At 34.9% G+C, this 12,137-nt stretch overlaps 1 protein-coding gene across 5 annotated transcripts in view; it reads right to left on the reverse strand.

Annotated features, from left to right (window-relative positions):
* The window catches only part of LOC115210688 (thyroid receptor-interacting protein 11-like), a 680,082-nt gene that overhangs the window by 49,895 nt on the left and 618,050 nt on the right, over positions 1 to 12,137 (reverse strand). For all 5 annotated transcript variants that reach the window (XM_029779369.2, XM_036502228.1, XM_036502227.1 and 2 more), the window contains one exon: positions 3,163 to 3,198. In XM_029779369.2, coding sequence (XP_029635229.1) covers positions 3,163 to 3,198 — 36 coding nt within the window. The remainder of the gene's footprint in view (positions 1 to 3,162; positions 3,199 to 12,137) is intronic.

Below are 12,137 nucleotides of genomic sequence, written 5' to 3' on the forward strand. Positions count from 1 at the left end.
TTGTTTGTGACTTACGGACTAACTCACAATGAATATGTATGTATGTATGTATGTATGCATGCATGCGTGTGTGTGTGTATGTATGTATGTATGTATGCATGTGTGTGCGTATGTGTGTGTATGTATGTGTGCGTGTATGTATGTGTGTGTGTATGTATGTATTGAGGGTATAATATACATCATCCTCATCATCGTTTAATGTCTGCCTTCCATGCTAGCATGGATATATGTTAAGGAAATTAAGGTAAACCCCACTATAAATATTTTAGCTCCTGTGTATGTCTCATATAAGTTTAGTTCCTGTGTATGTGTCATATAAGTTTAATACATGCATATATTTATATATATGCATTTATTAAACTTTTAAAAGGAAAAGGCTGACTTTGAAGTTTTAGCTTGCAGATTATCTATGCAAAAGTTTAATAAAAAGTGTAATAAACATGTACTCTACTAAAACATGCACTCGAATAAAAGTAATGAGTTATTCTTCAGTTGAATGTTAAATTGTTTTTGTATATAACTCGATAACTGAGTCTAAAAACAAAACACATATATATGTGTAAATATAAATTGGTAAAGACCCCCTTCGGTCATGAATGATTATGGGATTGCACCTAGAAAGTTACCCTCTAAGGCACAAGTCCGGGTAAGGTTGTTTATGGAAAACTGGCAGTTGCCCATGCATAACACTCACCCACTCCATGCCACATATGTTGTTCAAGGGAAAGGCAAAGGCCAATACAGCTTGGTACCAGCAATGTCACTACTCCTTTCTACAGCCGAGTGAACTGGAGCAACATGAAATAAAGTGTCTTGTTCAAGAACACAACACACACACAATATATATATATATATATATACTTTATTTTAAGCAGCAGAAAAGTATATATATATACTTTATTTTAAGCAGCAGAAAATTCAACAAAATTGTTGAATTTTCTGCTGCTTAAAATAAAGCATATTACTCTACCACTGGTATTTGAGTACTCTTTTTTCCACCTTGTTTCACATTTATGTGTTTACTCCGGTATATATATATATATATATATATATATATATATATATATATATAATCAGCTATAGCTCTTACAATGCTATGTAAAGTTTTTTCTTCTTATCATATTTTTAGAATTCCACCTTTTATTTTTCTAAAGTTTCAGAAAAAATGGCTGAGAGGATAAAAGCTAACTCATGACTCATATACTCTTTTATTTGTTTCAGTCATTTGACTGTGGCCATGCTGAAGCACCACCTTTAGTTGAGTAAATCGACCCCAGGACTTATTCTTTGTAAGCCTAGTACTTATTCTATCGGTCTCTTTTGCCGAACTTCTAAGTTACGAGGACATAAACACACCAGCAGCGGTTGTCAAGCGATGTTGGGGGAAAAACACAGACACACATATATACACACATACATATATACGTCAGGCTTCTTTAAGTTTCTGTCTACCAAATCCACTCACAAGGTTTTGGTTGGCCCGAGGCTATAGTAGAAGACACCTGTCCAAGGTGCCACGCAGTGGGACTGAAACTGGAACCAAGTGGTTCATAAGCAAGCTATTTACCACACAGCCACTCCTATGCCTATGTTCACATCCACTGCAGATATTTCTTTTTGTGTTTGGAGAAGGACACTATTCTATGTTAAAGATTTGTAGGTACATTGTCTGTTTACATTTGACCTCTTGATACGAAATGTAGCAAAATTCAGTGATGGCTATAAGTTCAATAGAGTATCTGTAGAAATAACCTTAACAAAACACTATTCTATGGGTCTAATTTTGTTTGCTGTTGAGAATAGGTACCAGTATTTCTGATGTAGTTATCTACAACAAGCTAGAATCCTATCTAAGTCTTTTGTTATTTTCCATCCACTTATGACTATGGAAATTCCAACTGTTGAATGGGTTGTTACACAGTTGCTTGACTTACCATAGTTAGTAGCCAAATCTCCCTCAAATCACACCTTATTGCTTTAAAAAACACTGAGAAATACATACCAGATAAAAACTGAGAAATATACACCACAAAATCTGACAGAAAAGATGCTTGTCACAGTTTAAATGATGGTTAAGCAATGGAAAGTTAATACAGAATAGCAGGTAACATGCAAGTGTGATAAAAGTTAGGAGGTGATATGGGAAACTATATATTTGTGGATCATGCTTAACTATTCAATAGACTATCTTACATGCTAAAGGTCTATTTGATCCAGAATAACCTGTGATTAAACAACAACTATGGAAACTACAATTCATTACAGATTCTGTTGACCTCAAATTTGTGAAATATATATTTTTAAGAAACTTGCCATTGGTTAACTGTTCTGAGACCATGTTTCTAATACGCTGCTAATTTCAATGTTTTAATTAAATTAAATTTTAGTGTTTTAATCAAATTCAATTTTAATGTTTTAATTAAATTTGAAAATAATCAAGACTCTAAAAGTATTTATCAAAACAAATATTTTGTTATTTAACTTGTCTTTAGGACATAACTTAATGAGAAAGTTTTAGATAAAATTATGATAAAACTTTTAATTAGGACATAAACATTTTAAATTAGACAATTTTGCATCATAAAACCAGAAGTGGTTTCAGCTGGGTTGGGACTAAAATAGTTAAGTGAAACACATTGATAATTCAGACATTAAGACACGACCTGAAGATATGAAGAAATATTTTGTTTTAGTTCAATGTCAAATAGTATTTAGATCATTGATATGCAGTTGTAGAGGCATAATGGATGAAAGGGTTAATTTCTGGTTGAGAAGTTTGTATCATTAACACATAGTTTAGATTTCTCAGCCTGTATTCTGCTGCACAACTTGATTTTGACTGATAAATCTACAGCTTAGAAATGTGGTACTCTGTGCAGAGAGTTATTTTCCAAGAGGATATAAAACCAAATATTAGTTTACAATATAAAATGATATCAAATATGGTTGAGGACTGTTTTTTAAAATGTTAAGCAAAGTGCACTACTTATTTGGCCTGAGTTTATTAAATAGATATTTAATATTCTTATGCTAATCTTAACTCTTACCTTATAGGTTAAGGAATTAGCAATAGCAAATGTAAGTAACTATTATAAAGCAATTTTAACAATTCTGAACCATCCAACTCATATAGATTAACCAAATTTAATAAAATGCAAATACCTCCAATTTTAATTTTTCAATTATGTCTTCTTGATGCTGAAAAAAAAAAGAAAGAAGATATATATATATGTATATTAGAAGAAATGAGGTGCTCAGAAATCTGGATGGTTTTATATTTACAGATATTTATTATTTACAGATAAATATCTGCAAATATAAAACCATCAAGATTTGTGAGTACCTCATTTCTTCTAATATATAATACTTGTACATCATCTCCAAACCTTCTAATACATATATATATATGTTGTGGCACTCTGTTGGTTACAATGATGAGGGTTCCAGTCGATCTGATCAATGGAACAGCCTGCTCATGAAATTAATGTGCAAGTGGCTGAGCACTCCATAGACATTTGTACTCTTAACATAGTTCTTGGGAAGATTCAGCGTGACACAGTGTGTGACAAGGCTGGTCCTTTGAAATACAGGTACAACAGAAACAGGAAGAAAGAGTGAGAGAAAGCAGGATTCTTCACCAACCCTGCCGGAGCCTTGTGGAGCTTTAAGTGTTTTTACTCTATTAACACTCACAACGCCTGGTCTGGGAAATGAAACTGTAATCCTATGACCATAAGTCCACTGCCCTAACCACTGGGCCATTGTACCTCCATATATATATATATATATATATATGAAAAGGGTAAAGACCCCCTTCGGTCATGAATGATTTGCCCCTTCGAAACACAAGTCTGGGCAAGATTGTTTATAGAAGACCAGCAATTGCCTATGTATACCAGCCTCCCCTCTCCACATCACTGATGTTATCCAAGGGAAAGGCAAAAGCCAACATAGCTTAGCACCAGTGATATCACAACTCATTTCTGTAAGTGAGTGAACTGGAGCAACATGAAATAAAGTGTCTTGCTCAAGAACACAACACACAGCCTGTTCTGGGAACTGAACTCACTACCTCATGATTGTGAGTTCAACTCTCTATCCACTGAACCAAACACACACACACACACACAACACACACACACACACACATATATATATATATATATATATGTTGTTTATGCACCTGTCTTTGTCTTTTGCTTTCTGTAAATTTCAAATATATATATATATAATAATATAAATAATATATAAATATATGCATATATACATACATATATGTGCATACCTACATATACATGTATGTATATATGCATAAATGGGTATAGGACATTAAAAAAAATGTGGACAGAATGAGAAATGAGAACATAAAAAACAAAAACATAGAAAACGAACTTTTTTTTCGAATAACAAAAATAACAAGCAAACAGAGAAATGAGACATGCAACATAAAGAACATTCCCTTCATCAGTTGTCCCCTGTTTTATCTACTCCATGTTTCGAAGGTAAGGACAAGATGGGACTTCATTAAAACAGTCCTTCCCGCAAAGCAAATTAAATAGAATTTGGGATTTTTTGCAGAGGGTGAAAGTGGTAGCAAAAACAGGACTGTGAGAACAAAACAGTAAAAACAAAGGGTGAGGGCTGTTAAGCCAAGACAATGTGAAGTGCTGAACATGCTGGAAAAACGAGCAAAAGGGTTGGATGGATTTTCTTGAGGCATGTTAAAATTCGCTTTTGCTATTTATTTGTTCCAGAAAAATTGTAGAAAAATGTTCCTGAAGTTTAAAGTTTAATCAGTTTTACCTAATAAGAAGACAGGATTTGGAAGCTCAATGAAATTTTTTGTGAAAAATTGCACAAATGTGTCCTGATCAAGAGACCTATCTGTCAGGTAAGGCATGGTCTGACATGGAATAAACAAAAATTTATATAAGACATTAACAAGTACATATATATATATATACATACACATACCAACACACATGCATCAATGTACATATAGATACATATATGAATTATTTCACAAGAGAAAAAACCTTTGACTATAACATGTGCTCTCTCTCTCTCTCTCACACATACACACAAACACAAAAGCAAGCATACTTAAAGATTTATAATTCAAAAAGTACATGAAATAAACAAACAAAAATGTTTAATTAGTTTAACAGACGAGTTCAGTACCACACCAAACTTTCCAGCTCTTAAAGAAGCCCTTAGACCCTACCTTCTAACAAAATTCAAAACACATTAGCACAAGCCACTCAACCATAAAATGCAATTTATAAGAAGAGATTGTTCTAGATTCTTTCATAAATGTCTTTTGATTCAAATAAGGCTTCCACAAAATACACAAACAAACAAGACATATCTTTCAAATTCCTTAACTTTGACCAAAACAATATTCCCCCAACATAATCATTCTCCTATAACAGGAATATTTGCAAACACATACAACACACCCCTATAAAAACTTGAAAAAAACCCCATATAAACATTCATAATTATAATAACAGATTAATTGGTTACATATACTGCCCAATAAAAATAAATCGCAAGAATAAAACAACAAAACAAGTTAGAACACATCCATCCATCTTTAACAAATTCAAGGAAAGTAAATGTCAAGTCATCGAAAATAGCCATTGAAAGGACACAAGAACAACAGTCAAAAAGCAAATGCAAAAAAAGCAAACCACTGGATGGACACAAACAAGAGGCCAACAGCATGCACAGAGACATGGACACACACACCGAACCGTCACACACAAACATATAATGAGCATAAATATACCACCAAATTTAGTAGTAACTGTTTCTTTCACAAGAAACATTAAGTTTCAGTAACCTGTACACACACACACACACATGCACACATACACACACACAAGTATATGAGCATACCTACTTATATAAATGTGTATAAACATATATATACATATACATACTCATACATACACTCATATGTGTGTGTATGTATATTACACACACAAATACAATGATATAAACCTACATATCTATACATACAAGAGTATGTACACACACACACATGCATATGCACATCTATATGCATCTAATATAAACTTACCCCTACCTTTATAAGTACCTCAAATATCTATTTATACACAGAATTGTAAACATGTACTGTATACACTTTTGAAAATCTGTTGTGAAACCTGTCAAAAATATTCCTATATTTTAAGATATAATTAAATTCTAATTAATTGTAATTTATTCTGTGTACATTTGCAACTGCATTTCTTCTATCCCTTCACTTGTTTATTTGGATTTATAACAATTTACACACACACACACACACACACCGTTTGTAGAAAACATAAATCTGGAGAAGCACACTCTAAGATGTTGAGCAGTGTGCATTTTAATGGTGGAGGCCAGTTTATATGTGTGTGTGTGTGTGTGTATGTGTGTTAAATAAAATGAGACAATAAAGCCAAGGCAGTGTGAAATTTCTAGGACATTTATAAAGAGAAAGGCAGTTTTACAGCCTTTTCAGGGATATAAAGGATACCCCATCATTAGAGACGATATGAGAGATTTAAATAGAAGGAAATAGTAGAGTTCAATCATCATCATCATCATCATCGTTTAACGTCTGTTTTCCGCGCTAGCACGGGTTGGACGGTTCGACCGGAGTCTGGGAAGCCGGGGCTGCACCAGGCTCCAGTCTGATCTGGCAGTGTTTCTACAGCTGGATGCCCTTCCTAACGCCAACCACTCCGCGAGTGTAGTGGGTGCTTTTTACGTGCCACCTGCACAGGTGCCAGGGAGGGGTCTGGCATCGGCCACGATCGGTTGGTGCTTTTAACGTGCCACCGGCACAGAAGCCAGCCAAGGTGGCGCTGGCATCGGCTATGTTCGGATGGTGCTTTTTATGTGCCACCGACACAGATATCACAACTACTATTTCCATTGATATTTGTTTTGATGTTCGTGTACATGCACTTGACTCAACAGGTCTCCTCAAGCACAGCGAGACGTTCCAGGATCCAAGGTACTTTGAATGGGCAGGGGCTATGCGGAACTGGAGCCGGAAGCGACTCGGGTCTTTGTAGTCACAGCACATCTCCAGAGATCTCGGTCCTTCGCCATTGCCTCAGTGAGGCCCAACGCTCTGAGGTCATGCTTGACTACCTCATCCCATGTCTTCCTGGGTCTACCTCTCCCTCTGATTCCTTCAACTGTTTGGGAGTGGCACAATATAAGAAATTATTTTGGAAAGGTAGAGATAGGCGCAGGAGTGGCTGTGTGGTAAGTAGCTTGCTAACCAACCACATGGTTCCGGGTTCAGTCCCACTCCGCGGAATCTTGGGCAAGTGTCTTCTGCTATAGCCCCGGGCCGACCAATGCCTTGTGAGTGGATTTGGTAGACGGAAACTGAAAGAAGCCTGTCGTGTATATGTATATATATATATGTATGTGTGTGTGTTTGTGTGTCTGTGTTTGTCCCCCTAGCATTGCTTGACAACTGATGCTGGTGTGTTTATGTCCCCGTTACTTAGCGGTTCGGCAAAAGAGACCGATAGAATAAGTACTGGGCTTACAAAGAATAAGTCCCGGGGTCGAGTTGCTCGATTAAAGGCGGTGCTCCAGCATGGCCGCAGTCAAATGACTGAAACAAGTAAAAGAGTAAAAAGAGTATATAGGAAGTATAAAGGGAAATAGAATAAAAATTAAAATATATGTTAGATGTTACAATTGCAGTTCCATTATCCAAGGAATGTGTTGTGTAGAATGGGTAAAGAGGTTTCTTGTCCATGGTATGTAAATTCTGATAGGAGTTCATAATTTGTTATTACAAATGGATAGTGTGCAGATATTAATTCCATGTGCTGTTCATTCAATTGGTGATTTAAGCTACATTTTGATCTGTGGTAATATTTGAAGATACAAAAAACGCAGTGGTTGCATTATACTTATTTAGCTATGATTTTATATGTGGAATGCCTCTTTTAGGCATAGCTTACAGGCTGGGCATTGATCCTGGTATAGAGACCCTGAATCTATTATGGACCATGATAAGTTATATGGAATATTCCTATTTTTAAGATGATGTATGTGACTGGCAAGGGTTGTGGATTTACTGTGTTTCTCATATCTAAAAGAATTGAGATGTGCAGCATATCTCTGTTTAAAATTTATAGTTGACCCTATATATATGGTTGCAGAATTGTGTAGTGTGTTGAGGACAGGGCATTTGTAAATTACGTTAGACCTTCTGCAACGGATTTGTAGAGAGCAAATAATTATAGGGTGGTTGTCACATGGTAGTGCATTCTGGGGATTGTTCTGAGGATTATTCTAGGGAGAGGTTAGAGATGGGGGTAGACTGATTTATGTTATTAACATTATTATTACTATTATTACTATTATTATTATTATTATTATTATTATTAGTATTATTATTATTATTATTATTTCTATCGTTGTTATTATTTATCCTATGTGTATTTGTGGTGTAAGTTTGGATACTAGTATTCTGGTTAGTGTTAGTAAGATTGGTTGGGTTTTGGTTATGGTCTAAAGTATTGGGTTCGATATTGGAGCTAGTATGTGTTGGGTGCTCGTGTATTCAGAGTTGTTTTGGTGTATATCTTGATAATAGAGAGAAAGTCTGCATCTATTAGAGGCTGTTAAGATAGACTCAAAGTTGGGCAGGGAAGAGTAGGGTAGCTTTAAAGCAGATCTATTAAAGATAAAGTAATATTTATGTTGATGAGGGAAGTTGGAGTCAAATATATTAAAAAAGGATTAGGCTAAGTTCTTAACATTTACTGAGAAGGGAGGTGTATACCATAGAATAGAGTGTCCACCACTTTTTTAGTTGTAGTATAATCTATATTTTTAGAAATTAGAGGAGTTTATATGGCCCATTATTGTTAGCTGTTTTAGCTTTTGACCTAGTGTTATTTGTGTGTGTGTGTGGGGGGTCTAAGCTGTTTTAATCTGTGTTCTCCCAGGGTTCTAGTGTAGTGCACATATAGTCTGTTATGATTATGATAGTTAGCATGTTGTGATATGACTTGAGATATATGTAGCTTGAGCCTAGCATTAGTGATGTATTTTATTTGTTGAGAGATGCCACTGGCAGTGAGCCCCTAGTAGTAATATGGAGTGTGGTTATTGAATATTTCTTCAGTGGATGAGAGATCAGATATATGAATTGAAATACTGTCAACTATATTATTGAAGGCGAATTTGTGATGATTAGAATTAATGTTTAAGTACTTAAGGTACTGGTTGGGTTTATGATATAGGGAGTGTTGGGAGGTTTCTAAGTTTACAGTAACATCTAAAAAATTAGCAGTTTTATGGGAATTTTCAAAAGTATTGGATAGGTTGAGGTTAGAGAAGAATTTGTGTAAATCTTTCCTAATTCATTCTAAAGAGGATTTATTAACGACCTTGGTGACTAGCAAAGTGTCATCTCTGTATAGACCTCCCTTGATATAAAGGAAGTGTGTTTGGAGCTGATGGAGGAAGTGTAGTCCAATGAGGTATGTGACTCGGGCAGAGTCAGATGGTCCCATAGTATTGTCAAAGAATTTGGCATAGTTATTGTTAGTGTTATAGTGGTTGGTCCAGCACCAGAGTTTATCCTTGAAAGAGATGAGAATTTTTTGGGCATTAAAAATTATGTTAATTTCTGGTGGGGTTAGGTTAGTTAGATTCCTGGCTAGAAGGAAGGCTTGATTTAGAAATTTGGGGAAAATAGATGAATAGTAGTTATTTATATTGAATTGTAGGAATTGTTGTCTCATTTTATTTAACATATACATGCTCACACATGACCCATGTTAAATTCATCATTCATACTATTATTGAACAGGGAGTCTAACAGTGGTCTTTCTATAACACTTACATAGCCTTACTTGCCTTTTGGGTCTTCTGGATACCAAAACCTCTAATATATATCTAATACAATAAACGCAAAAACTAATTTGTGTGTCACTGAGTCACGCTTCAACCCCCTCTCTCACTATTCATTGATACTCGTACTATTGCTCATGTTGGAGTGAGAGTAATAGTAGGTGGTAGATTGATGGTTGTGATGGTAATGGGGTGATAGTAATAGTATGAGCTGTTGTTCTGATAGGGGAGAAGGCGACAGTGATGATGGTGGTGGTGGTGGTGGTGGCTGAAACAGTCAGGGACAATGGTGATAGTAAGTGATGTAAAAGACTGTGGTGGAGGGGAAGGCAGTAAAGTCAGAGGTATTGATAGTGGTGGCATGAGAAGTCTGAATGGTGTGTATGGCAGTTGTGGTAGCGAGGGTGGTCATACTTGTGATGGTGATGGTTGAAAAGAATCAACAGAAAGAGAGAGACAGAAAGAAAGAGGTTAGAAAATAATTGTATTGACCCCTAAATGGGAAGACAAAAAATGCTGTTTATCATGCAGCTTTGCAATAGATTCCAAGTTGACAAATTATGTCATTATTTGGATGAAAATTGTTCATTGCTTGAAAAATATTGGTCAAGTTTAATAAAACTTAATATGTACTCTGCATGAAGTGTTATTGTTAGGTCCAAGGCCCAATGAAGAGCTTCCACAGGAGCTAGCTTAAAAGCCACCTGATAGGGCAGTTTTTAAGCTAGTATATATATATATATATATACACACTCACATACACATACACACATGCATGCATACATATATACACATGCACACACACATGCACACACACACACACACAGATGTCTGTGTATGTGTGTCTCTGTTTGTTCCCCCACTTCTTGATAACTAGTGTTGGTTTGTTTACAACCCCATAACTTAGTTGTTTGATAAAAACGACTGGTAGGATAAGTGCCAGACTTAAAAAAAGAAGTACTGGAAGCTCAACTGGTACTATTTTATTGATCCCAAAAGGATGAAAGCAAAGCTGACTTTAGCAGGAATTGAGCTCAACACATGAGGTGTCTAAAGAAAACCTGCTAAGCATTTTGTCAGACATGCTAACAATTATACCAGCTCACCACCTTAATAATAATAATAATGATAATAATAATAATAATAATAATAATAATAATAATTATAATAATTTATTTTATTGGCTGCAATGGCCCAGAACAATGAGGACAATATCAAAGAATGAAATACAGTACACAAAAGGTGAAGTTTAGATGATGAAAAAGAAATCAACAGCAAGAAGGATATAACAAAAGATATAAAAATTGAATCCAGAAAAATAAATGAATTAATAAATTTCTCAATAGTGGGACAGTCCATCTAGGGTAATCTAGAATAAACCCTATACATAAATACCCTTATTACTCTGCTGTCTCTAAAGCATTGAAAGAACAAAGTTCTATGTATAATATATGTTGATTCTCTGATGTAGTGACCAAATAACCAGTGTATATAACTATGGGAAAAAGTTTCCAGAACCTTCAAATTACAAATTAGCATGAAATTAGCATAACTTTTCTTTAATGTTTGCCACCCTTAGTTGAGACACGTCAGCCAATGCTGATTGACTAGTAAACATTCATGTGGATTTTCTGCTTGGTTATAGGAGTTGGCTGTGGCTCAGAGCTGGAAATTGAAGTGAGCTACTTCAAATCTGATCAGAGCCTCACTACAAATCTATTATTGATATCCCAGAAAAAAAAACAAAAAACATAACATTATTATAGTGATTTAAATTCTTCATTAGAAATCATTTAGCTTGGACAATCATCATCATCATCATCATCATCATCGTTTAACGTCCGTTCTCCATGCTAGCATGGGTTGGACTACAATAGATTTAACATTTAGTTCCCATGGTACACATATTTAAGTTTTAAAAGTGAAAATCTGAGGTAAAAAGAGCTTGAACATGGGCACAATTTAATTATTAAATACAAAAATAAAAGAGGAATTAATAAACACAATAACATCATTACTGCCCATTTTTATTTTTAAATAGCACTCAAGCACCATCCTTCAGTACTTAACTCTCAAATTAAAATTAAAATGATAAAATAATGACAATTTACCCATCACATCCTGTAAACACACACATAAAGACACACACAGATATGTATGCTTGCATGTATGTATACATGCATATGTGTATATGTTTATGTTTGGGTCTGTGCCTGTGCTTATATTTGTTTATGTCTCTATAACTTAGT

Source organism: Octopus sinensis, linkage group LG4 (genome assembly GCF_006345805.1).
Source record: "Octopus sinensis linkage group LG4, ASM634580v1, whole genome shotgun sequence".
NCBI lineage: Eukaryota > Metazoa > Mollusca > Cephalopoda > Octopoda > Octopodidae > Octopus > Octopus sinensis.